The sequence below is a fragment of the Pezoporus flaviventris genome, unplaced genomic scaffold, assembly GCF_033815535.1.
Source record: "Pezoporus flaviventris isolate CSIRO_AGI_PZ_B2104156 unplaced genomic scaffold, CSIRO_AGI_Pfla_v1 ptg000035l, whole genome shotgun sequence".
Classification (NCBI taxonomy): Eukaryota; Metazoa; Chordata; class Aves; order Psittaciformes; family Psittacidae; genus Pezoporus; species Pezoporus flaviventris.
This window is the reverse complement of record NW_026892583.1, coordinates 3,449,878-3,477,720: the sequence shown is the minus strand read 5'-3', so window position 1 is coordinate 3,477,720 and position 27,843 is coordinate 3,449,878. Positions and strand designations below refer to the sequence as shown.

At 44.5% G+C, this 27,843-nt stretch overlaps 1 protein-coding gene across 2 annotated transcripts in view; it reads left to right on the top strand.

Annotated features, from left to right (window-relative positions):
• Window positions 1–27,241, top strand: part of CSTPP1 (centriolar satellite-associated tubulin polyglutamylase complex regulator 1) — an 84,372-nt gene extending 57,131 nt beyond the window's left edge. For both annotated transcript variants that reach the window (XM_061462219.1, XM_061462220.1), the window contains exons 4-9: window positions 12,126–12,210; window positions 17,901–17,986; window positions 20,794–20,989; window positions 22,539–22,648; window positions 25,890–25,953; window positions 26,446–27,241. In XM_061462219.1, coding sequence (XP_061318203.1) covers window positions 12,126–12,210; window positions 17,901–17,986; window positions 20,794–20,989; window positions 22,539–22,648; window positions 25,890–25,953; window positions 26,446–26,626 — 722 coding nt within the window. In that variant the 3' untranslated portion in view covers window positions 26,627–27,241. The remainder of the gene's footprint in view (window positions 1–12,125; window positions 12,211–17,900; window positions 17,987–20,793; window positions 20,990–22,538; window positions 22,649–25,889; window positions 25,954–26,445) is intronic.
• Window positions 27,242–27,843: the final 602 nt, after the last annotated feature.

Here is a 27,843-nt window from a genome sequence, read left to right as displayed (position 1 = left end):
AACAACTGAACTCTATCTAGTTCCACTTCCCACAAGCCAGGATTACAGTATGGATTCATCTCTACATTTGTCCTCCAGTAGATGGCCTTTTTTTCCCCTCTAGAAAGCCCTGTGTAGCAACAAGAAAGTGTTCTTTTTCTTTCCGCAACAAGAGTCGCTCCTTTGTCTTGGTTCTTACACTTCCCTGATTACCATAATATATGCATACCATCAGTGTTAGGGCATAATGCTGCAGGATTTAGGGCATTTGCCTGATCTTTCCTCCAGCAAAATATGCTTAACTTGTGGTTCATGGTCGATGGCCCATGGAAGTGTATTTAGCTATAAAACAGGTGGCATTTTCAGTTAAAGTTTGACAGAGATGCATGATGTTCACGAGAAACTTCAAGGATTAATGGACATCTGGATTGTTTAGAACTTGCTGGGTGGAAGCTTAAAGAATGTAAACCAAAAAGAATAGTTTCGTTATTTAGAAGTTAACATCTGTATTAAATTCATATTAAACATCTATTTCTCCATGTGAGATACAGAGAAAATGAACTTATTTCCTTCTCTCTCAGTCTTTTAAAGGCTTCTTTTTTTAGAGCACACAGCTCACTGGGGTATTGCAAGAGTTAAAATCAAGAGTTATAGAACCTTAGCCAAAAGCTAAGGGGTAGTTGGATGCCTTGTTTCAGGTTTCTCTGAGTGCATTCATTCTGTTCTGCATTCAAACCAGTTCTGTAGTGGTGGTCATTTATAATCATTAATCTAGCTCATTGATATTATAATGGGCTCCAAACATTCTCTGTGGAGCTTACATGCTCCACTGCATTTCCTTCTAAATAACTAATGATGACTTCTTCAGTCTTGTCATTAACCAGATTACCTTCCTCCAGCCTGTTCTCTCATTGATTTTGTTTGGTTTGAGGTTCATTTGCTTCTGAAGTTTTTACACTTAGAAAAGAGACTCAGTATCGGTGTGTTTGAGAGCATTTTGCAGGAGTGAACAACAGTGCCCAAGCAGAGGTCCAGATGCTGCAATACTTATTTTTATGAATAGAGGCTTTCCGTGTTGACTCAGAGGCTCCTGAAAACAATGTCCTTGCCTTTCAGACTGGCTTGTTTTTTCGGCATTCTAATTTGTGAAAGAAAACTGGAGAAAACTGGCCAACAGCCTGGGTGCTTGGGATTGTACTACAGAGCCTGTATATAGACCTATATAGAGCTACACTGTGCAGTAAAGTCAAAGAATGGTCAGGACTGTGAATGGGTTTCAGTTCTTGGAAGATTCATGTGTAGTCGGGTGGTCACATTGTTCCAGGTGACACAAGTGCGCAGGGGAAAGGTGTTCTTTGTGGATCACAACCAGCTTCTTGGGTTTCAAACCCAGTGAGTTGATTGCTTTGCGTCATTGCATTCTGGTGTCACTTTTGGTGGCATGTGGGATTCTCCCTTCTTCACAAGTCTGAGCTTGTCTCTTTCATGGCTGGGCTCATGATGGACATGTTTCAGAGAAGTGTCTCAGTACCTGTTGTGATGTCAGCAGTTGGTGAAGGTGGGAAAGTTAACTTTGCAGTGGATTATATAAGACCTAATGTGGAGCAGGGACCGGGGGAGACACACAAGGCTATCCTTGATTATGATCTAAATGATGCTGAAATGTTTTGTCTCTCTTCCATGGGGTGTTTGTAACAACTGCACAGTTCCTTGAAAGCCTCTTCCTAACCAATGGTTAAAAGTCAGAAGTCCAGAATGTTTTCATTTCATTGATTGTTCTGAGAAAATGGATGACTGAAAAAGTTCACTTCATGCTTTTCCATGCCACGTTGAAGCCTGAAACACTTGGGAGATTCAAGTTATTTGAAAATACCTGATTGTACTGGAACTGGTTCACTGAAACCTTTCATTGGTGTTCCCTGGAAAGGTCAGGCTAGAAAGAAACTGAAAGTAAAGGAGATCTTTGATCTGAGATTGCTACAGCAACCTAGAGCGTTTTCATAGTTCACTGTATGTCCTCCTCAACCTCCTTTTCTTTTTAGGCCAATGTCACTGCTTCTGCTCCCTGACCCTGTGAGCATGACAGAGATGAGCTGTCTGCCAGACAACTGTATTTCCTGGGGCTCCCAAAGCAGAAAGGAAATACCATACAGTAACTGAAGACTGTGTGCCTCTCCCTGGCCATAGTCCCATTATTGTCACTAGACCTAGTACGTATCTGAGGGAGGAGGAGTCGTGTGTAGGGTCCTGTATTGCATGAGATGCAGCTGCATACCACCTGCCCATTTACTCTGCCCATCTCGTGATGTGTAGCTATGAATTCTTTAGTTGTTTTGAAGATCTTAAGCTTAATGACAACTTTTTTTCTTGACTAGAGGCTGAGCCACATCTTGTCTAAAGATTATTGCTGCTGTTTGAGAGCTTGGGGAAATGTTGATGGTCCCCTCCAGTGAAGTGTTGCCGGCATTCCTGTACTTCACTCTGAAATTGCTGTGGGTCCCGTTTCAAGTGGTTGAACAGTCTGCCCCCCAGATGGCCAGAACTCCAACAGGAATGTTTGCTCCTTATTGTTTACAACACCAATTAGTTCTGACACTAGATTTATTATTTTCTCAGTGAGTGACTGAAAACTCATAGTGAGGAAAAATCAAGCATCGAACAACATAGAAGCAGTCTAAATTCATTAGTTCACCTATGGCTTGGAAAATCTGCTGGTTACATCTTTAGTGACATTACAGTGAAAGGAAAAAAATCATTTCAGAATTGACACACAAAGAACATCAAATGTCACAGCACTTCAGTTATAAATTACTCTCACTCTGAAATGGTGCAATATTTCTAGTTTTCTAGTCTATCTATCTTAAGAGCCAGTCTGGTGTTGGTTTGGGTTTGCTATGCCTGTATTCGGTAGATTAAAGTACCTCTTACTATCTAATGTCATTTCCTTGTAACTACCTACAGACTGAGTTTTCACAGAGGGGTGATCTCTGCTGTTCCACAGGCTTATAGTTACCCAAGAACAAGCAGCATGTCTATAATCATACTTCAGATGCTAGGACATTCTTAACATTTCTTGCATGGCTTTTTAATGCCCCTGAAACATGAGGGGAAGTCATACATTTTCATACTGTAGTCTACGAAACTAGGTGCTTTGTTTGCTTCAGGCCTGTGTGCTTTGAAGAAGGCTAAATGTCCTTTTGGATCATACTCAATGAGCTGAGCATATCTTTAGGATTATATGTGCTTCAGAATATGCACAAGGTTATTGTTGTGAGCATTAAAGAAAACTGCATGAGGAAAACTGGTTGTCCATGTAGGAAATAAAGTTTAAGCCACTATTTGGTTGCTGTAGTCAATAATATACTGGAAAATTTAAACCAGGCTCTTTTGTTTGTCATCTTCTACCTTCTTTTTGTACTTCTGGAAATACTGACAAGTTGTGGCTGCTTCTCCTTTCTTGTTGTTCTTGCACTTCAGGATCTCTGAACTCTTTAAGCTCCAACTTCATTCAAAGTCCCATTCTGTAGTTAAAACAAGAACTTAAAGAGTTAACATTGTCTTTAGTGTTGCATTAGGTATAGCATTAAGGTTCCCAAAGTAGGTGGAAAGTTCAGACTTGAGTTGCGTTTCAGGCTGTGTGTGGATTCAGGAATCCCACACTGCATCAGTTAAACTCTTCCACTATTGAAATGTTTTCTTTACAGCCATGAGAGCTGAGCACTTCTTTTTATGTTGCTAATGAAAGTTTAAGTTGTTCAGTTTGTGGATGTGCCATGCTAGCCACATAAGCATGCCAGATGATAGCCTTGGACTGTGCCTTTGGCACAGCTCATCCTGCCCTGAGTAACATTCACTCAAAGCTGAAGTAATGCTGCCACATGAAACGTTTGATACTGAAAGGGTAATTATGGGGAATTTGAAAGGGACTAGAGAATGATTAAAGTTTATATAAACAGCAAGATTCTGGATTTTGGAGATAGAATTGGAGCAGTTCTGTATAAATTCTTTTTTTGTTGTTTTTGTTAATCTAAGTGAGTGGTTTATTGATAAAAGGGCTCAAGATCAAAGGGCAGAAAAACACTCACATCAACTAGGGGGTTTTCTCTGGGTCTGCTCAGCCTGGAGAAGAGAAGGCTCAGGGGGAATCTGATCAATGTATTTAAGTAACTGGAGGGAGGGTGTCAAAGAGGATGGGGCCAGACTCTTCTTGGTGATGACAGGCAGTAAGACAAGAGGCAACGGACATAAACTAAACCATGGAAGCTCCGCTTCAACATGAGGAAGAACTTCTTTACTCTGAGGGTGACTGAGCATTGGAATAGGACACAAACCTGACTAATGTGCTCTAGGTGACCTTGCTTGAGCAAGGAGGTTAGAGTAGATGACCTCTGATGGTCCCTTCCACCTCCAACCATTCTGTGATTTTACTCTGTAGAAACCCTTCAGCTCACTTAAAATACAATGCTGCTGGAGCTTTGCCCACAACAACCCCACTTTTCAGTGAATTTACCATTCATACAAGCTGTCCAGATTCCCTTCAACAAACGAGTTCAGTCTTCACATCAGAAGAATCTTTTCCTTTTTACCTGAGTGCCTCAAAACTGGCTTTCTGCTCAACCCAGTGCTAATCCCCCTTAACTCTTCTCTCTTGCAGCACTCCCCCAACAGATCTTTTTAGGTCAGTCTGCTTAGCTCTCCGCTATATTTGTCCTGAGTCTGACACAGGTTGAACCAGGCAAATCTCATAAATCTCTGCCACTCTTTGCTTTTTCACATCATAAGCTGGGTCTTTGTACCTGTTGTGAACAAGAGTCACCTATCTAAGCCTCCTGTTTGCAGCCATGCTCCTTTTGTAGGGTGCAAAACATCTTGTTTGTGAAGATTCCTTACCTGCAGCAGCAACCTTACTTCTGGCAGGATTTTGCTGGTGCTCCTGTAGGAGAGGAGAGGCAATCCAGGGTGCAGGTACCCTCCTGGAAGACAACTCCACACACAGAGCCAGGCTCCAGCAACCCTGCATTCTTCAGTTACCTCTCTGGTTTTGCTGTTGTGTTACGCACAAAGTCTAATGGATTCCTTCCCTTGAGGATGCCCTGGGATGCCTTCTGGGAGGACCTAAATGGTATCAGTGGAAAGAGTAAATGGGGTTTGTGAATAACCTGATGTTACCTGCATGCTTGGGATAGTAAGGATGCCAAAAGTTCTGCCTTAAGAGTGTGTCTGATAACACGGTGCTCACAAACCACCTTAGCTGGTATGGTGCAAGTACAGCCAGTAAAGCTGAACCTGCTTTTCATTAGGAGGATCATTAATCCTGTGGCAATGCCTTGCATACATCCTGGACTTTAAGGATTAAAACATTTTAAGTTGGGAATTACCTGAGCCTGTCTAATAGTTTTTCTCTGCTGCTCCTCTCCTCCACCTGGCCATGCTCTGCCACAGCTGGCTTTGCATGAGCTTTCATCAGGTATTCCTGAGAGTCAGCCCCATTCACTAGCCCAGGGAAAAAGCTGAAGTTTCTCAGCAAGGGGCCTGCTGAGTGCAAGGGGTAATAGAACCACATGGCCAGCAGCAAGTGAAGGCAGAAGGAAAGAAGAGAGAGGGGTGAGACCTACCCCGTTCAGCAAAGTAAGGTTTTAGATTGGCCTCGCTGCTTGTTGAGCTTCACCATCAGGAAGGTAGAGCTAATGCATCCACTTATTAAAACTAAGAAATGGGGGGGGGTTGTGTCTAATGAGATTAAGCCAGATGTTGGTACAAAGCCACATAGTCTTTTAAAGCTACCTATGCCCGGGACTCTGTGTAAAGCACAGATTCCTATGCTGATCCATGATTTGACCATTACCCTCTTTAAACTATTCACTAGAAAACCTTCTTTTAAAACATGAAGTTGCTTTTTAGCTGACCTGGCAGGAACATTTGCCTTCTAGTGCGTTTCCCTGTTGCTTAGAAATAATAGGTGGGTCTCTCAGTTTCCTTCTGATTTTCCTATGCTTTGAGGACTATTTTCTAATGATTGTGGGAGCTTCAAGAGCAGGATGAATCCTGCTGCACACATCTTCCGTGAACACACTTACACAACATAAGGAAAAGTGTGTCAGTGCTTATTCTGTATTGTTTAGTTTAGCTTTATGTAACCTTCCATCTCAAATTGTGAGGATAATCACGTGAGCTGTTGGTTTGCTTGAAAAATAAGGAGAATCAGTTGTTAAAATTAGACAGATGCACATTCTGGATCTGGTTCCTGCTTATTTTATATCTCTTCTTCTCAGTGGAGAAAGAGAATTCGTCAAAGAATAATCCCTTAAATGCTTTTATTTTGTTGGAAATTCATATCTAAATGATCATTCTCGCAACTAACAGCAACAGATCTTTTCATAATAGCTCATAAAATGAAAAACTTTATGAATTATTCATTGAAAAGAAAGAAAACTTTTTATTTTTTTAGACTAGAAAGTGTTCTGAGGAAGAAATGGCGGTTTTACGCAGCTGTATGTTGCTAGGTAGGTCCTACACATGGATTAATTTTCCTAGAAGTCCTGGTTTTCTGGTTGTTATTAGCACTAGGTATATGGAGGAAATTAGGCTATAGGTATCTGGGGAACAAGCCTTGTGCAGAGCACGGGCTCTTAGCCAGATGTGAATTGTGAAGCTGCAGTAGTATCAAACCTCATGTTTGTATTTGGGTTATTTGGTAAAATCACAGCTCCTATAGATAGAATAAGAACATCCAGACTAATTTTTAGGGCTTTAGTTTGATTTTCTTCTTGGCTACAAACTTGCATGGATACAGAGAGAATCCTAAGGACGTGATACTTACTTACACCAGAAACATTAAAATCTAAAGGCCAGGAAAGACTCCCCCAACACTTAGAAGAAATAGTTATTTATTGGTCTGTTCTCTGTTATATTTCCAAGAGACTGATTTACAGCTCGATAGCTTTATGGCTCTTGAATGACTTCATGACTGTGGTAGAAAAGCAACCTGTGGAAACTCTGTGTCCTACCATAACCCAAAGGGGAAAGCTACACTGCCCAGGGCTCCAGCCTGTTTGGATAGCGGTTGTACATAAAAGATGATGGGAATAGGGAACTTTAATGTATATTCATCAGGCAATCTTTGAGTTTCTGGGAAGTGACTAATGTGACTTTTTGGGGCAGATTTCATACACCAAATGCAGTAAATATTCTCCTACTGCTTTGGGCATACTTAAAGCTGTCACAGTGTTGTGACAGCATTGTAGATAGCTGCTTCTTGTGCCAAAAGCAGCCTAGCTACAGCAGCAATGGCTGCAATTCAGGCTAAGTCCTAAATATTTATTGACTTCCTGGGTAGATTTTACAGCCTTCACTGCGCTCCAGGCTCCTGTGGCTAGGCTGCTGTCAGGATGAAAGTGTACAGAAAGCTCAGGTGTGTCTGTGCTTCACTCACAACACTGAGAGCAGCATAAACACATCATTTAACATTCCTTGAGTTTGCATCACTTTGGGTCAGGTGCCATCTGTCAGACACATATAAGCCAGAAATTAAGCTGGTAACAGCAGAATGTGTTTTATTAAAAGTCAGGAAAATACAAGCAGTTGCCTTCATGTTTTTCAAAGATAAGCCATTTTATACAGAAAGTGATGTTTGTTTCCTATGGACTATGCCTGAAACATGAGGACAAGTTTGCCTCAGGCACTAAAAGACTATAAGCTACTCAACAGACAGTAAGATTTGTAGGGAAGAGTCAGGATTTTGCTTGTGGCACAGTAGCAGCAGCAGAACAGGATGGGCAGGAGTTTGAAGAGCTGTGTAACAGATATGAATGAACAGATAAAGTACTTCCCGTACAACTCTACCCATGCCACTTTTCTTCTTCTTAGTGAACTGCTGTTTTAAAACCACTTTGGAATTTGTTATTACTTGCTTTGCAGTAGCAAAAGTGTTATGTTCAACTGTAAATGAACACGGGTAACATGCAGACTGCAATCTCTCTCCATCCTCAAGCGTGTGGTATGACCAAGTTTGTTCCACTGCGAGAGCATGGTGGAGTGCATACAGCTCCCTGCCCTGTGCTGCAGGGTCAGATTTAAACTCTCCGTGATTTGCTTCATTTGTTACTGGAACTTGAGATACGGTAATTTGTGGTAGCAACCAAAGTAGCAGTTGTGGATTGCAGTTTTCACTCATTCTGACTGGTACCTTCCTCCTTCTCTTTCTTTCTTGATCAGGCAGCGTTGAACACTATTTACTCAGCTGTGGCCTGGAGACAGGAAGGAGCAATGTGGTCGTGCACCAGAAGTGCCCTTGTTTATTCCAAGCAGCTCTTGGCAGGCAATAGGGTGCATGGGCAAATGCAAAGTTTTGCACGGTCTTCACTGACCTTGCAGTGGGGAATAGAAAAACAGTCATCATGGCAAACTGTGGGCACCTCCTAAGGTCTGTGGTGAACCCCCTTCCTGTGTAATAGGTACCCATCTGTAGTCTGAGGAACTGATAGGATTTATCGGTCAGGCGCCTGGGGCTGAGCTGCGTTATGGCCTAAAAGAGTCTTCAAGGACTAAGTTGGTGCTGTTTCTCCAGGCAAAAGAAGCAAAGGGTTTCTTCCTTTAGAGAAAAGACTTCTCTGCACCACTTCAGCTTTGTGTGCAGTTCCCATCTAAACAAACCATTTGCTCAAAGAGTGAAACTGCAATTAATTCCACTTGCTTTTAACTTCACCCTCTGATCCCTCCGTGACATGTTTTAGTGGTGATCTTGGCAGTGCTAGGGTAATGGTTGGACTTGATGATCTTAAAGATCTTTTCTGACCTGGTTGATTCTGTGATTTCAGGTGCTGGTTAGAGAGGGTCTTTGCCACCCTTTGCCAGTCTTTTTGAGCAGACTCCTGCTTTTGCTCTATGTTGTTTTGTTGTTATGTGATGGAGGAATAGGGATGATGCTTTGGCTGGGTATGAAGAGGGAGGGGAAAAAGACAATGTAAATTATTATAGGTTTTAGGAGTATGTCATTTCTAGCGAGGAAGATCTCCATGCCTCAAAAGTAATGCTTGTAGAGGCCATGAACAACCTTCTCAGGAAGCCTCGTCGTCAAAAATACCCTTAAAGTCTTTCACCTTCAGGGGGAGCAAAGAGGAGACCAAGATTCAGAATTAATGAAAATTGGCTTTGCTGCTGCAAGTGGGCAGATTATCCTCCTTGAGCCTGTCTGTTATGAATGCACGGGGGATGCTTTGTACACTGCTGGACACCACACTGTGAAAATCTGAAGGAGATCAAAGCAGAGCAACAGATATGAATGGGATAGGGAAGGAGGGATATGAAGGGTGCAATACACTTAAAAAGGTTTCACTGTAGTTGTCAGTTCAATACATTGGATAAGATGCAGTATGAAGAGTTACAATCATCTGCTGACAAATGAAAGGAAAAAATAATGGAAAACAAGAGGTTTAGGGATGCATAAACAGGAATTTGTACTTAAACAAGAAATGTAAATTGAGTTTTGCATAAAGCCTCCAAATGCTGTGACTCCTTCAGACCAACATGTAGGTTCCTTAGGCAAAGATCGGAGCTTTAATTCCCAGCATTATTCACAGCTCCATTTAGAAATCCTTGAAGAGTAGTGGTAAGAGGTCCATGCTGTTGTCTTCCTCAATTAGGAGAAAGTGCCTGTTTCAGAAGAGCCTTTTCATGCCCAACTTCTCTGTTTTCCTGTAACCTACTTATGCTGAACCTGTTAAAGATGATTTTATGAAACTTGCATGTACCTTCCATAGAAAGGTACCGAGAGTTTTCTTAGCTAATGGCCCAAATCTCTATTGCCATAAATGACTGTTGATCTAAGAAAATAACATAGAAGAAAAATTTCTTTCCTCTATAGTGCCACGAAAGAGAAACAATGAGCTGAAAATTCAATTAAAAATGTGCCTCTTCCTGCTCCTCATAACTGGGACTTTTTTAATAATAACCTGTTGCAGTTTTACATAACATTTGGTGATACTTTCCTTGATGACATTCAAGGAACTGATTAGCTCACACTGCAGGAGGAAACCCCACCGTTCCACTCGATACCATTACTGAGCCTCAGATACACACTGACTGAAGGACCAAAGTACTGTCTGCAATAGAGAGCAGCCTCTGATGCGTGTTTCAGTAAGAAATGACAATACGAAGTTACAGTGCCCTCCATATTCTCCCAGACATCTGTAATTTCAGTGCAGTCACAGGAATTTAACTCAGCTCAGCATTCAAATACGGGAAGAAGATTGATACTGATGCATTTATCCCTACAGTAGAATAGGTTGCACAAATCCCTGGTGTAGTTCTGCACAGGCTGGGACTTCCTCGAGTTAGAGCAGATTTAGCTTTTCCAGACAGAGCAAAATCACCTTTCCTAACATGACCCTAAACCTAAGGTGCTTCATTAGATGGAAAGTCCACTCAAAAGCAGTCCAAAGTATAGTAGTCTAGAGAGTGTCTCTAATGGATGCCAAAGTCTGACAGCAGTGTTATTCAGCTATAGGGTTTCCTGAACTAAAAATAGTCATTCTCGCCTTTCTTTCCTCTGCTTCCCTGGCCCATAATGTAGGTAAAGGAAAAGTTTGTAACTCAATTTTGGTGACAGTCCTCCTGCACTGTTTCTTTAGCCAGCACTGAAAATACTAATGTGGCTGGGTTGGATGTTGCAGTGAAATGTGCCTTTGATACTGCATACCTGCCTCTTGGAACATCACATAAAGGGGTACCATTTTCCTTTTCCCTCGCTTTTGTTGGTCTGCCAGGCTGTGAGGAGTTGTGGAGGTAAGGATGCTGGGGAGGGACTCTTTATCAGGGACTGTAGTCACAAGACAAGGGGCAATGGGTTTAAGCTGAAACAGGTGAAGTTCAGGTTAGATATAAGGAAGTTCTTTACTGTGAGGGTCGTGAGGCACTGGAATGGGCTGCCCAGTGAAGTTGTGAATGCTCCATCCCTGGCAGTGTTCAAGGCCAGGTTGGGCAGAGCCTTGGGTGATATGGTTTAGTGTGAGGTGTCCCAGTTCGTGGCAGGGGGGCTGGAACTGGATGATCTTAAGGTCCTTTCCAACCCTAACTATTCTATGATTCCATGATTCTATCTGGGACAAGGTTGATTGTTTTGATGGGAGCCTAAGGAAGGCCAAGATGTGTGTGTGCCAAAAGAACTCACACTCTGTACCTCAGTCCTAATGCCTGTGCCCTTTGGATCCCCTTCCTGGCTACTGCTTGGCTCTCCTTCAACCCTTGGCTCTTTCTTCCATACTTTGCATTCTTCTGTATATAGAAGTAGTGCAAAATTGCTGCTGTTCTGCTGGTCTTCTGAACTCCAGTCCGCAGCCTTTTGGACCGTGAACATACAATCATGCAGGGCTTTTTGACATCAGCATGTTTCCATTCTCTTGGGATCCTATAAGCTTCGCTAAGAGTCACCTCTTTTAGACTCCTGCTGAACCACAGAGGCCTTTCTGTACCAGTCTTTCACAAAGTTGCTCTCTAAAAAATGAATCATTTGATTGGTTTTCTTGTGTTTTTTGGATCTTCCTTCTGTGCTTCCTATAACACAGTGACCAGATTTGTACACATTATTCCAAAAGAGACCATCCAGCTGCCTTACCAAATGCCAAAGTAATAACGTCTGTGGTTTATACACGGCAGCCTTCCATACACAACCCAAACCCCTTGTTTGTCTTTGTTACTGCTGCCAGATGTTCTGCGGATGGTTTTCGGGTGGATTGTGGTGAATGACACCATGCCAGTGAATTTCAGCAAATTTAAGCAACTTTGAAATGATTCCTTTTTCCACATGGTTTTATATTCAAGACAAACCAAAGTGTGTTCTCACTTGAAACTGCCCTGGTTTGGTCACCCCTTTTTCACACCGAATCCCTACCTGTTCGCAGTTTCTCTGCTGGAGTCTCTTCAGTAGGATTTCCCCTTTATCAGGCCTCTTTCTGATAGTCTTTGCTGGAAACTCCATGTGAAGAGCCCAGCTCTGAGGGGCTAGGGAGCAGTTATATTGTCATTAGTACCTAGTCTACTTGAATTGAGAGTAGAAGGGAATATGTGGGTTTTTTTTTCCTAGAGAGGAAGCAAGGGGAGGGAACAGCCTGTAAAAGAATGACAATGTTCTCACCTCTCTTTTCCTGCAGATTTGCTGACAGCACAGGAATACCACTGCCTGCTGCAGCTGCTCTGCCCTGACTTCCCAATGGAACTCACACAGAAAGCAGCAAGGTGGGTCCTCATCCTTTCTTTGCAAGATCTGACTTAAGAACTAAATCTGTGGGTAAAGGTGTGAACAGGAACCTTCAGCTTTCAAGATTTTGGGGGAAAGAGATACCATGTTTTCAGGTTAAGAACAGGGTGTTTTTCTAGCAATGAGGAAGAGTGTATGCTCTGGGGGGACTGAGCATACACAGGGACTGAGAGTGCAGAATGCTGCTGCTGGCTGTGCATCCAGAAGATGAGTTGCATATAAAAGAATGTTAGCCAATGTGTTCTTAACTGCCGTGATTTTAAACTCTATTTCAAATACTGTTTACCAGCTTTCAAGTATGTTTCCCTTCACCCCAGCTTCGTCTGGTTGATCACGTTGAAAAGGTAGGACCCTCTGAAGGATTGCCAGTGTTTTCAAGTACATTAGTTAAGAACATGGTAGCTACTCTGTTTGAAATTTTAGTTTAATCTAGACAAGGCCTAAAGCAAATAGATGGCTTAGGGCACTGATAGGGTGATACAGAAGTTTTTACTGATAGTGCTTGCTGGTTCCAGTCCAGCCCAGGCAGTTGATTATTAACTATCTGATAGTGAAAATGTATTAAGGTATACGCATGTGTAGGGGTTGGGGGTCAGTTCAGATCTCAGTAGGAGTGCATATGCACACACACACACATATATAATCACAGCAGGGTTACTGAATACATGCTGTCATTCCCAGCCACCTCAGAGGAGGGGTCATGGAAATGTAACTTATTTCAGGGACCCATGTAAGACGTTTGGAAACAGGATCCAGACACATGGTCAGGATATTACTGCTGTTCAGAGCCTAAATAATGAAAAGGTTCTCATTTTCTGTTTGTCACTCTGTTACCTTTCTTTAGCATCAGAGTCCCATGAAATCTATAGTAAGAAAGGCAAGTGAAAAAGGAAAGTGTTATCCATCTGCTAGTACTTCACTTGGCTGATTCTCTGAATTCTTCCCTGGCTCCTACGCGCTGCTGTCCAAATTGAACTGCAGTTAAAGCTGCGTTGGTTCAATTAAAACTAAAAGTTGAGCACTGCTCTTCCCTCTAGCTCATCAGTGAGCCTTTGGGGCTCCACAGAGTACAGTTGCTTGGCCTCTAGTGCCAGACTAAAAAAGAATGCTAACCCTGTAGTAGGGATATATCTGCTGCTTCCTTTCATGGAGGTACACAAGCACCAGTCCCGTGCGCTGGTGTGTATTTCATAGGCTTCCAGCTGAGCTGAGCAGGAATTTGTGATGGTGCATGAGACTTCAGCCTATCTACACATGTTCTGATGTTTGTGTCAAGGAATTTAATCCACAGGGCTGTTGTAAACTAGAGGCCCCATTCAGGGGCCTGCTGCACTGTTGTGTGTGTGCTGTAGAGACAGACAAGCTGGCTTTGGGAGCAGGTGTTGGAGGGAAATGAGATCTCTGTCAGAGGCACCCAGGCTCAGGTGGGGATGACCTCACTCCTGCTTTTGGCTGGCTGGAGATTCACCCACACATTGCTATTATTCTGTTACAAGCTAATCTAGCTGAAGAATTATAATAAAACTTGCTGTGTTTCTAAACCATCTTTCTCTTTCCTTCCAACTGTTGCTCACTGTCTTATCCCTTTTCTGCTCTACACTTCCCATTGTCCTCCTTGGTCTCCGCCAGTTAGAAAGGTGAACTCTGCAGCCTGTCTTCTAGCACCAGTTGACTGAGTCCTTGCTAAGCATGAATGGCACATGCAAACCCACTGACATTGTTCTTCTCCAGCCTGCAGACTCCCAGTGGTTCAGTTGCTTGGAAAAGGAGTTAAATAAAGTAGCAGCAGGAGCAGCCTCAGCATTGACTGATACAGCAGGACTGTGTCTGGGAAGAGAGCAGTAGTAGTTGTAGTCTCAGTGCGGCATGACTGAGATGATCTCACAGCACAGTGCCCTCCTCTCTCATCCAGGAGCTGTTGCTATGTGCTGATAACAAACACTGGGAGCAAGATTAGGAATGTCAGAGCAGAAGAACAGAGACTACAACAATACAGGTTTTGTTTGCATGACACCAGCGCACTCTGTTTTTCTCTTCTTGGTGCTACACAAATGCAGAGGGCATTCCCCCCCCCAAACAAAACAAAACAAAAAAACAGGTTTTCTGTTTCTGTGAGATTTCTTGAATGTTTTTTTTCTCTTCAAAGGTTATATCCATTAGCAGATTGAAGATCTTAATCTACAGAGGTACCTTTGATCTTCAGAGACACCTTTTGGCTTCTGAATCGTGAAATTTCAGATGGACAGCACATGAAGGGATTTTTCTGGTTTGATGCCATGATTTCAAGATCTATACCTGAGCACTGACTTTTCCCTTGTAATAGAAACACAAGGAACTTGCTGCCCACATTGGAGTAGAGAGAGCTGAGTAGCTCACAGCTGCTGTGCTGTTTTATGTGGTATGGGAGCTCACATTGCGTTGATCAGTGCTAATGGAAGTAGGGCTTGCAAGACTGTAGCCCTGTTACTAAAAGATTGCCTGAGGGTGCAGATCTTGCCCTTTTTGTATGATCTTGCCTATTTTTGCCCCCATGTATCAGTAAACAAACCAAGTTCCTGAAGGCTCATTTGAGCCAGTCTGGCCTTAAGACAGATTGTGTCAGTTAGCCTTTAATGGTAGCAGAGAATAGTAAAAGTCCTTTCAACTTGCCTGGTCTAGAGTTTGTCCTGGGGACATCCTGTCTAGTCTGAGATTTTAACTGCAATCAGTAGATCATAAAGTTTCCTCTTTGGCACTGCAGGAAGGCTTTCCTGCAAGCCAAACCCACTTCAACCCTGGGAGACCACTGTACGTGTTACCAGAGTCCTTCAAGTGTAGGCATCTTTCTTCAGGCCTTTCCAAAGCTCCTGCTTGATTTTCATTATCCATTGAATGCCAACTACTAACTTTGTAAATACATCTGTGCCCCTAAGGGCTTATAGTCTAATTTGGACAAGAAAGAATGAATAAAGAATCCCTTGAAATATCAGCAGATGAACTCTTTTGAGTCGCACTTCAGCCTTTCAGGTCCTGCTGTCTGGGTCACAGTACGTGGCTGTAAGGATTCTCTCCTTGCCAGCTATTTCAGGGAAGAGGTGCAGATATAGGATGCTCTCCCAGCTTCCCTGACTTCTCACTCAGCTGGCTATGTAGGGAAATAGCCAGCTGCAGTCAATCTCCTCATAAATGATTGTATTGGATTTAAAGACTTCTCAACATTTCCGGAGTGCAGGCTCCTGGGCCAAGTGGAGTCAGTAACCCAGCACCAGAGTGCACCTGCTTCTATTTAGACACTGCTCTGTCACATATGTGCTGTACAGCCTTCCTTAGAGGCTCCTCGCTGTCTTTAAGGGCAAGAAATGTCCAGCACATTCTCAGACCTCTGCCTGTTTCGTCCTGCTCTCTTCTAAGTAAAACACTAGGACTTGGTGCTGCAGAGCACAGCCATTGGCCGTAGCTTTAGATTTAACAAGCAAAATGAGTCGATTGACATGAAGATGATGTAATATTGTCTCTCTGCATAACAAATGAGTACACTCTTGTTCTCCTGCATCTCCAAGATGGAGAAATACACTGGCAAAGGCTTCAGAACTTGTGCTTTCAGGGTATCTGGGAGGCAGATCATCGCTTCAAAGGAGGGAGTGCAGCTCATCAGCAACGTGGCCAATCTCATTTCCAGTGCTCAAACAGTGGTTGGAAACACCAGTGGCTGAGTACTATTGCCTGAGAGATGAGGATGCTCTGCCTGCCAGCTTCAAAGCCATTGCCTTGATGTGGCCACTGACAATCTCAGTAACATGCTTATTAGTGAGAATTAAGAACTGAAGCTACTGCTTCTTTAGACAGGAGGAGAGGAGGCTTCTGGAACATAATAAATAAATCAGAAGCACTTTGACATCTTCAAAGGGTTTTGTTTTAAATACTGGCTTTTCTCCTGGGGACCCTCTTAGCCCCAATCTTTCTTCTTTGAGATAATTAATTCAAGCTGCTCTACATGTTTGATTTTGCCACAGTGAACAGAACTGGTCTGAGTGGCAGGGAAGTCTTGCAGGATCCTGTGACTCTTCTAGGTCAGCCTCCCACACAGCTCCCTGGAGTCTTTTATATGAGACAGAACAGCATTTCCCCAGCAATGTGTTTAGAACATTGATGCTGCAGGAGTTGGACCATGAATTGTGTTTGGGCTGGCATTCAGAAGGATCTTACTAGGTGACCTATTCTTTGGCTATAATGTCCTTGTATGACATGCTATGCCAGATGCTGACTGTACAGGGTCAATAGACCTGCACACAGTTGAAAAAACACACAACTGCCTTTAGCATTGTCTGAATATTACGGTTTTTCCCATCAAAGTGAAGTGTTTTCCTTCTGTTTTCCACTCTGTCACTGGTCAACCCAAGCTTGATTTTTGTGGAATTATAGAGTGGTTTGGGTTGGAAGGGACCTTAAAGCTCATCCAGTTCCAACCCCCTGCCATGGGCAGGGACACCTTCCACTAGAACAGCTTGCTCCAAGCCCCTGTGTCCAACCTGGCCTTGAACACTGACAGGGATGGGGCAGCCACAGCTTTCTGGGCACCCTGTGCCAGTGTCTCATAATGAAGTATTTTTTCCTAATGTCTAATCTGAATCTCCCCTCTGTCAGTTTAAAGCCATTCCCCCTTGTCCTGTCAATACATGCTCTTGTAAAAAGTGCCTCTCCAGATTTCTTGTAGGCTCCTTAGGTATTGGAAGACTGTTACACAGTCTCACCAAAGCCTTCTCTTTCCCTCTGCAGAGACTGACCTTTTCATGTGTATGACCAGAGCATTATGAATGTTTTTGCCCTAACTTACTTCTGCAATCCAGAGCTTTTTCATGAAACAAGGAGTTGGACTTGGCTGTCAATTGTATGTCATCTTTATAGCTTGTGGATGATACTTTTCATATCATGAAGTATGATTCAACATCAGTATGCATGTGGCTCCCTACATGAACCTAGGACACAGCAGAAAGAAGACATTGTCCCTGACCCAAGAAGTCTTCAGTTTCCATGAAATTTGACCTGAGAGACAAATTATAGATATGATAGGAAAAGAGACTGATTCATGCATTGGGAAGAGAGGATAGGATGTTCACAGTGTGTAATTAGAAAGCTGATGGTTGGGGCAATGTTATTTCCTCTGCAGTCAAGTGGAGTTTGTTTGACTATAGCTTGGGAACTAATTTTTATCCTTATGAATCTGAAACTATCCCAGTTTGATGAACTCTGATATACAGAGGAATAGGATAAGTCTCATTCTGCTCACACCAGTCTAATACCTGTGTAACTGTCTTGTCTGCAGCACAGTTACTCTTTGTATAGCCTTGTGAACCAGCCTTGCAGTTTTTATGCCTGTGCTCGTTCCGTCATGTCCACCAGGCTTTGAATGCTTGACATCCACATCACTACTCTGTTCACAGTGTAGCTGCAGTGTGGTAGCATTGACACTCAGGATCTTCTCTTCACTGAAGTTCTTAAACTGCCTTCATTTGATGTTAAGGTGTCCACATCCATGCAGCAGTGGGTGCCCTCATTCCTCTCTCCTAACCTCCTATACTGGGCCAAGCCAGTAGCAATCCTCAGCTGCAGTTTCTCTAGATCTCAGGTCCCTGGTTACAGACATCAGTTCTTTTGTAGATGCTAAACTGTTTCTCTCATCTTGTCATAGGATTGTGCTGATGGATGATGCTATGGATTGCCTGATGTCGTTCTCCGATTTCCTCTTTGCTTTCCAGATCCAGTTCTACTACTCAGGTAAATGCTGCAAAGCTCCTGAATTCACCCACCAGTATAGCTTTACATCTTTACAGCTTCCCAAGCCCTGAGCTTTTTTTAAATTTGTAAGGATATGGTTTTTCACAGAACATATATAGAGAATGGAATCTACAGACAAAAGGCATCACTGATGCCAAGAGATTGGAAAGCTTCATAAGGGGGTTCCAATTTTTGTGACAAACAAGATACCTGTAACTGTTAGGACTTACGCACGTATTTTGTCTTAGGCTTAAGACATGAATTCCCAGCTTTATCTACAGTATGTTAGCACCTAACTATTAACTTTTACTAGGAACATTTGTTTTTTCCTTTCCTTAATACAACATTTCTGCCTCTGGAGTATTGGTCCCTGCTGGAGATACGGTAAGAAAAGCCCAACCAGCTGGTGCCTTGAAAGGAAAGGGAACCGAACAGTTCTTTCCCCTGATGCCTACCCAACTATGAGCTGGTTTCAGCTCACAGTGTTTCTGACCTGGGTATGGTTTCCATGGGTTTAGGAGCCCCCAGTGGACTCCTCTCCCAAGAACTTCTCCAGCCTCCCCTTGAAATCACATAAACTCGTAAACTCCACACCTTTTGGCAAGGAGCTGCAGGTCTGCCATTAGTCCCTCTGGTCTGTTTTGAGAGCCCCTAGTTGGAAGGGAGGTGAACAGATAATCCCCATCTACCTTCCTCATAGTGTTGGTCATTCATCATATTCTACCCCTGTCCGCCCTTTTGAGTTTTAACTAGATGGGGTACTTTTAAAATTCCTGACAGGAGAAGTATAAATCAAACTGTTAGTTTCTGTGTGTGTATTTTACATATGCTCATCCACACATATACATCTAAAATCCCCTGAACTAAAGTCCATGAGACGAGGGAGGAACTTGGATGAGCATTCAGGTGCTTGGTCTATGCAGAGAGACTGCTTTAAAATAGAATCATAGAATCTATAGAATCTAATAGAAACTATTCTGTTAGGGTTGGAAAGGACCTTAAGATCATCCAGTTCCAACCCCCCTGCCATGGGCAGGGACACCTCACCCTAAACCATGTCACCCAAGGCTCTGTCCAACCTGGCCTTGAACCCTGCCAGGGATGGAGCATTCACAACCTCCCTGGGCAACCCATTCCAGTGCCTCACCACCCTTACAGTAAAGAACTTCTTCCTTATATCCCATCTAAACTTCCCCTATTTAAGTTTGAACCCGTTACCCCTTGTCCTATCACTACAGTTCCTAATGAAGAGTCCCTCCCCAGCATCCTTATAGGCCCCCTTCAGATACTGGAATACATTGGCCTTTTTGCTCTAGGCTCGCTAAAATGTGGTTGAGGAAGGGGAATCTCGTTGAGGGAACTGCTTAAGTGGGAAAAAAAAAGAGGGAAGCATTTTCTCCATCAAAGTTAAGCATGCTCCCAAGCGCTGGGGACTGATGGGGTGCCACTTCTTTGCCCGAACAGAGCAGCATAAGCTCGTGGATTCCTGCTCACTCGCACTTAAATAGCTCCCTCTGATGGACGTAGCTCACAGTTGGCCTCGAGCAGGCAGAAGGGGCCAGGTTTGGTTACTGGGAGGCACTGGCTAGAAGCTGTGGTGGAGCATAGTCTGTGGTCAGAGAGTACACTTGGGTGGCCTGATGATCTGATCCAAGCTGTCAGTTCCCATCTTTCTAGCAGTTCAGAGTCAGCTAATACAAAACTCTCTTTTTCTCAGAACTTGTCTGTAATAGACTTCCCTGTAAGTCCCCTGTGCATATCACAGTGTTATCCATGACGATTTCTCAAAGAAAAAGAGTTCAAAAACCACTGATTTTGGGTTGGGCAGAACCAGGCTTGCAACGCCTTGAGCCAGGGACAGCAAATGTGTTTGGAAAGTTGTTCCCTGCTAAAACAAATATTTCCACGGCGCTGCTGAGCCTCGGCACAGCCTGAGGGCCCGCTGACATCCTGCCTTGCCTCCCCAGCCGCCTCACACACAGCATTACACTTCCATTCACTCGGCACTGAAATCCTCACAAGCCCTCCCTTGTGTACACACACGCTCAACCATCCCGTCCGTGTCCTGCTCGGCCAGGCACAACGCACACACGCAGCCTGTCATACGCTCTCCCACCAACCCACACACATGCAAACCACTCCAAATGGAATCTAGATTTGTAAACTGCTGACCACATCCATAAACAAACTTGTTTAAAATTAGACTCTTGCAGTAAACAGTGGGTAGTATGAGGAGCCTGGGGAGAGGCTCGCTGCCAGCTCTAGCCCTGACCTGCCCTGGCCCTTCCTCTAGATCCCATGTTATATTTACTTTGGAGCAGCACAGAGACAAGCTGGGATACAGCCTGGAGCCCTAACTTGCTGCCTGTCCTCCTGTTGCGGTTCCCTATAGTTTGTTCCTAACTTGGGTGAGTTCTTAATCAGTGGCAAGAGATGGAGAAGGAGAACTCTTTAGGCTTTGCAAACCAGTTTTGTGTTTAAGGTTAGCTTTCTCCCTCCACTGTTTTATCCATGTGCCACCTAGCCTCTGTTTCCTTGAGGAGAATCTTGTTCAACAGAGTAAGTGGCCTTTCATAATCATTGTGACAAGAAGCCAGCAACTTATATGGAAAGGGCTGTTTGTGCCTGTATAATTATCTGATCTGGATATGCAGGATGCTGTAATGTTGTGCTTACTTCCTATTGGTGCTATGTGAAACACTAAAACACAGAGCAGGGACTGACAGTTTAATCCCAGGTCCGGTAGGTCAGGAGGGTACTTTGCTGGTTATAGCCCTGAGTTTTAACTAACCTGCTGTTTGTTTCAGAGTTCCTGGAAAGTGTGGCTGCTATTTATCAAGATCTATTGGCTGGTAAGAATCCAAATACTGTGATTGTGCCAACATCATCCTCTGGGCAGCATCGGCAGCGCCAGCCCCCCAGTGACTGCAGCCCACTGGATGGGGTAGAGGCATCTCTGTTCTACCAGTGCCTAGAGTCCTTGTGTGACAGATCAAAATACAGGTATGAATGGAGTCCAAAACACAGATTTGAAGTCTCTGTCTCTGGAGACCTTTGTAAGGCTAGAGCTCTGATGAAATACAGGACTTTGAACAAGCAGTAACTCCCAAATACGTCTCAATGGAGAAGTATAAAGGGAGAGATCACATGAACCACTTTAACTAAAGGAGAGAAACAATTTCCTGGACCTAAAAAACATGGGATTTGAGCTGATTCTCGAAGTAATGGATTCAGCTGGGCCTCTGCTTTCCTTATCATTTCATCATTGACACTTTCGTCAAGGATAGGGCCATCTACCATGAGTTAACTAGGGGAGATAAACAAGTGCAGTTGCATTCTTGGTATTGAAGCACAGGAAAGGCCCACTGGGGTGGATGGAGTTCGAAGCCTTAATACCTAGACAAGACCATACTGCTGGTCTGTACCCAAGCCTGTGATAGAGCTAGTCTCCAGTTACAGATCCCAGGCACAAGACTAGCCTTAGTTCAGCAGGGGATGGAGCAATACTAGGCCTTATTGTATAGCTTTGACTCTTTCTTCATAGTTTCTTCCAGGTAGCAAGCACATGCCTTGCTAGAAAGTCATGGGTTAGGTCCACAAAAAGGCTCAGGACACAAGTTCCTCCTGAATCCTGGTTTAGGTGCCTGAGTCCAAATTTGTGATCCACAAAATTACTGCTGAACTGCTGCCCAGTATTATAGATAACTAAGCATGGAGATGCCAGGTTGTTTTCTTCTCTTAAATAACAGAAGTTCTATATTCGCTGTATATCCTGATAGCTTCAGATGGGAGAGACACTGTGAGTCCATCTGATAGGTCAGGCTCTGCACAGCACTGTCAGGGGAGCCATTCCCAGCCTTTCATCCGGTAGCTCAGTACTCAGCCAGGCTTTGATAACCACCTTTGCCTGATGAATAACACAGCCCACATGGACTGTTCAACACTTCCTCTTCATGAGGTAGATTGATTTTGCATGAATTCCTTTAAGAAGTATTAGGCAAGAGCAAGAACCACTTTGATGATACTGCTTAGAAATCAGGACCAGAGGTTAAGGTGAGTGTAGAAGAAGGGGACATGTCCATTTAGTCCCTACCTAAATATTGTTTTCTTACATATTTAGGCTATCATCAGAGAGGTTTTCCTGCCCCTTGGGTGACTGTCGCTGGTAAAAGGGTAATAACAACCTAACAACCCTCATGAAAGTTTATTGTCTTACAAAAGAAAGGATTTCCCAGTTGCTTTATGAAAGAACGTGCTAAGAGTCAGGCTGTGTATACCTCTGAGTGAATTTAGGCTTTTCTCCCTGTTCTTGGAATGGAGACAGGAAAGACAACTCCTAGGGATGTACCCCAGCTCAAACATCTTGCTTGGAAAACAGGGAGCAGATGCAATGCTAAATAAGCAAGTTGGTGGCTCTTTGTTTTAAATTGAGTCAGGGCAACTTGACAGTGTTAGAACAGGAAACAGAGTTTATTTCTGTGGTTTGAGCCAGGTCTTGGGTCAAAAAAAGATGATAATAGACAAGATGACCTCTTTGTCTCTCTTTTCCTAGCTGTCCACCTTCTGCTCTTGTGAAGGAAATGTTGGGTGGTGCACAGAGACTAACCTTCTATGGATTCCTTATGGCACTTGTGAAGGATCAGGGGATCAACAGAGCTCTAGGTAAGACTCCTGTGAGTGGTACAGCTCCTGATTTTCAGTCATTCTGCATTTCTGGGGAGTTTCCTCTGTAATTGTGCCCCAGATTTTACACTGGCAGGAAGAGGGAGGGGAAGTTTTTCATCTTTTTGTTGATGGATTAAACTTTAACACAGAACACTGTGCCTTTACTGTCCGCCTGAAGCCGTGGAGCTTCTTCAAGGACAAAAGTAGATATGAAATGCTGCCCTAAGATAGCAATGGTTTACCTCTTCAGTAGCTGATCATTTTAGCAGAAAATTTTAACATTTGGCTATAAAGATGAGGCAGAGGGGGTCAGGAGATGAGTAAGATGGTGGATGCTGTGGACAGTACTGAACTGGAGTCCCATCCTATGTTTTAGTCCTTTATTCTCCCATAGATTTTAAGAGACTGCTCTCATCTATGAGTATAGAAGGCACACCTAATGGGAAAACCTCTGCTGCCTCCCTGGTTCAAAGACTGAAAGCCCAGTCTTTCCCAGCTCTTCCCCATCTTCCCTCAAGGCAGTGTGATCTAACTAGGATATTCATCTATGGCTCACTGAAAACCTGGTGGTATCATAAAACACAAACTGCTACACAGTTCTGTACCAGACTGCTGGGGGAACCAGAGGGATTCCCAAGCAGCATCTCACTGCTTGTTTCCATGTTGTGCTGGTCAAAGTTGTTCTAGAGCATAGAAGCAATGTGTTGCATTGGCAAGAGACAATATGTAATCCATACACAACTCAAACTCACAATTCCATATTGTCCCATATGCCTTGCTTGTGCTCTTCCTCCTCTTGCAAAGGGGAACAGAAACAGCTTTTTGTGTTTGACAAGGCTGTATCCAGGAGGTAAGTTTAAATGTATGGAGGCCCAAACACTCATCTTCACTCATCTCCATTCAGCAAATAATCTAGCCAGTAAGAGTAGGATGTCTCTGTCTTTGGGTAGGAATCCTTTCCCTGTGCTTGTAGTCTTGAGGCCCTGCCAGTCCCTATATTACAAAACAAGCCTCAGTGAAAAGGTGTACCTTGCCCAAGGGTTGTTCTTTTGCACAGGTGTGTGTGTCATAATAGAGCAGAAGTGTCCCCTCCCTGGCTGAGCCCCTTCTTACAGCAAACCATTTAAGCTGCTAATGCTCCTCTGGGGCAGGGCTGCTTACCCAGCAACGTGAAGATTATGTATCAAAGGTGCATGAACACAGCCCTGCAATCTCCTCTGCAAACAGGCTTAGGAAGCTGTGTATTCACTGGGGAAGGTGATGCCTGGATTGCAGCAAGCAAAATCTTTTTGGTTTTCTTTTCCCGTTTGCCCTATGAAATCCACTTCTGATTGAGTGCAAAGGAAACAAATGAGCAGAAAAAAACACATCCTGCCCACAGCTTCCATTGTGCCATCTACGAAGTGTGTGGCTTTTCATTGCCAATAATGTGGGGCCGGCCCCTGGCCCTCTGCCATCTCCTGCTGAGGCCTCTCTCAGAGGAGGGGCAGCAGCCACAAGTCTGACAGGTGCTAGCATCTTGGCACAGAGAAGAGGATTCTTTTCCTGGTGTCTTTTAATTCTCCTGAAGGGTGATTTCAATAGTTCTGGGGCTGTAGGGGACCACAAGCTCCCCAGAACCCTTCAGTGAGGGCAGTTTCAGGTAAAGGAGCTTTCAGTCAGGATGCCTGCTGTCTCTCTGGTCTCACAAAACCACTAGCTCCCCTTGAGAAACAGGGGTAGGGATTAGAGCAGCTCATTCAGGCTGGAGTAGTGCTTACGTGTTTGTCAGGCAGACTGGAATCCGCAGCCTAACTCCAGTGTCAGTGTTGATTTGTGAATCCTTTGAGGGTTATTTACTGACTTGTGTAATTCTTGTGCCCTGGAGACCTCGCTGTGCATTCTACAAACACAGAAACAGGCTTTAGCTGCTTATTCTTTTAATAGAGCCCATGAAAGAGAGCAGGCTGGGGCACTTCACTGGACCTCCTGACACTGTGTTGCAGTGCCAGGCTTCCCTGTTCATCTGCAGGAGGGGAAGACCTGGGGGAATCAGTTCTGAGCTAAACTGGTTCTGATTTTCAGGCCCTTCATTGCTATGTTTTTGGTGACTGCTGCCAGCTTGTCTGTGTGAGGCAGCAACTCTCCAGCCTGTCCTTCAAGAGCAACATGCCAGGGGCAGAAACCAGGTTTGTGTCCCCCCAGGGAGTACAAATCCCCTTGCCAAAGGTACTGAGTGTGGCACCCAGGTCTTCTGACAAACAAGAGCACTCCTCACTGCCCTGTTGGTACAGATTACCAAGTGGGTTTTCTCTCCTGGTGTGCAGTGACACTATCCAGGCTATGGTAAGCAATTCCTGTCATCCCACCCTCCTCCGACCCCTGTACAAGGTGGAGTTTGTTACAGAGTTAGGAAGGAGGGCTTTCCTAAGAGCCCCATCTTCCTTTCCATGCTCTTCCTGAGGTGTCAGTGTCTTTTCAGAGAACGGCAAGGACAGTGAACCAGCTGTTCCAGTCCTACACCTCGTCCTTCATCCTGAGTAGGGTTTTGAATGTGCAAAAGAGCGTGCTGACCTTATGCTAAGAAAGGGTACATGATTACTGGCCCAGTCTTTCAGGCTGTCACCCAGACAGCGAGCAACACTACAGCACAGTCCATCACACTTCCTCCTGAAGGCTCCATGTACACCAGAGTCAGGCCTGACTTTCCTGAATTGCAAGGAAGGCAATAGTCTTACATCTGTGGAGTGTTTTGATCCCCAAGCTCAGTGCACCACAAGAAAGGCAGGTGGCACAGAAGTATGCATCTCCCTGGGTGGTACAGTGCATGCTTCAGGCTGTGGCACAGACAACAACAGATCTATTGCTCTGATAGGATCTGGGACTGGTGACTATACAGTGCAATTAGCAGAGGCCTGAATTGACATTCTGTCATCTCCCTGACAGTCAGTACTCGGTAGTTTTGTGCAGTGAATGGAAACTGCCAATCCTGAGGGCTCTTCAAGTTCTCCGAGGTGAGACTACTGAGAGTGCCTCCCATTTAGTACGAGCTCAGCCACAGCTTGTGTGAAGGACATGGAATATAGATCCATCATTCCTTAGCTGTCCATGATCCTCCACATTCAGTGTCCATTTGTCTAATAGGCATAAGGAAGAGTCTTCTCTGTCTTGCAGGGCAGATTTTGGATGCTGCTATGGCTTGAGCACTTTTCTTTATAACCTAACTCTGCTCTGATACTTTCCTTGTTTTTTTCTCCAGGGGCTTTGCCAGATAAAGGAGACTTGTTTGTGGACCCTGCCATGGATCATGAACTTGACAAATTGTAAGTGAAATTGCCTAAAGTAGGAGGTAAAGCAACAGATTAGTTAGTTAGCATGCTAAGGGAGACTTTGTTGTCCCTATTCACTTTCTCTACTATAAAACAATTGAGGAGCTAACACAACAGCCTGAGTAGAGAGGGACTCTTTCTTTAGGGTGTTCTGGTGCAGCTAACAAAGGCTTCAGAAACAGAGGGGGAAAGTGTGCCTCAAAGAGTGATCTAGAGGAAGCAGCAGGCTCTTCTAATGAAAAGGGCAGTTTTGTTTGGATGGTGAAAACCAGGAGTGTTGGAGGACACAGGCTCAGCCCAGAAGAAAGATCTGTTTAATCAGGAAAAAAGAATCCTATGGCAAATCTTGTAGGTACTGGTGCAAAGTGTTCCCCCTCAGTGCCATGAGCATCTTTCCATCCCTGTGTGAGCTGTGAATGAGTCCTGCTGCGGTGAGGGTTGGGGATGACAAGTCATGCTGCCCAGCATTTGTCTTTTCTCTTTCAGGGTAGCTCAGGTTTCAGGGCTCTCCGTCTCTGGTGCCCCCAGCTCCAGCGGGGACACGGCCAGTTTGCCTGTGCGTAATTCACCCCGGCTGAACTGTCCCTGGAAACCTCTCCACCATCGGCGAAAAATGGATGCTGAGAGTGAAGGCTCCAACGAAGAGACAGACTCCTCTGAGAACTGAAGGTTGTGAGGGTGGGCACCATTCCCATCTTGGCTTCTCCAGAACCCATTGGAGCAGCAGCAGCTCCCCCCAGAGCATCTGCTCTGACCGTGGGTTCTGTCCACACCACCAGTGTGTGTGTGTGTGGCTGTGCCAGTCCCCTTTACCAGGTCCACCCGTCTCATCCCCGCAGGAACTCCGCCTTTTTCCTAGCTCCACTCATGCAGGAGCTGTTTCCAGCTGCAGGGTTCTGCTCCCCTCTGCTGGCAGGCAAGACAAACCAGCACCCGATAGCTCTGCCTCTGCTTGCAAGCACCAGGGCTCTCCCCAAGGTTCACCAGTTGCTGGAGCCGTGGGAGTGCCGGTGCAGGCTGCTTGCCAGTGTTGTGTTGTGTAGTGTAGTGTAGCTGTGCTCAGGCTTGGCCTAGACAATAGAGGGGTTAAATCACCAGTGGCAGCTCTGCAGTCCTGCTCCGTTATAATTATTCACAGTAAAGCTGCACCTGCATGTGATCAAAGGTAGAGAAACTCCTAGAAAAGGCCTTAGGTATTGCCATGCCGCTTCTCTCTGCTTCCTTCTCCATGCATCCAAGTCTTGCCAAAGCAAATACAGCAAGTAAGCTAGGCTGCAATAAGTACTGCATGGTGCTGTGTCCTCTGCTCCACTGTGAAGCCTCGAATAGCATATTTAGGTCATTTGGAAAAGCAAGCTTCATAGGGGGTGGAGGAAACAAGAGGCTCAGAAAAGTCAATTCCTTGCCCCCAGGTTGTGTGGTGTGCAAATACGCAGAGCATCTGCTGGTGCTGGGTGGGCAGAAGCATGAGGGGAGCTGGAAACAGTTCTCAAATGAGCCCCAAGTATTTTTTGTCAATATTGGCACTGTAGGATTATACATAGTGGCATGTAACCCTTTACAACTACAGAGAGAAGCAATCTCAGGATGTTAATGGCAACCAGTGCAGCAGATTGGCCTCCACAGCCCTAATACTTGCTCTGGCATGGCTGCTGCGTCTCACCCTGCACAGACTCACTCTTCCCTGGGGGTCTTGGGTTCCTCTTGGTTCTGTGGGAGCCTCCTCGCACCTCCTGTTCTTGCAACACTGCAACATGGGCCACCAGGAGCCGTACCCCAAAGCTGGCAGCCATCAGCTGGGTGGATTCAACACACACTGCAGCTATTTTAAGGCTACTGCGGATCTGTACCACAGCCGTGCTATGGAGGGCGCGGGACGGGAGA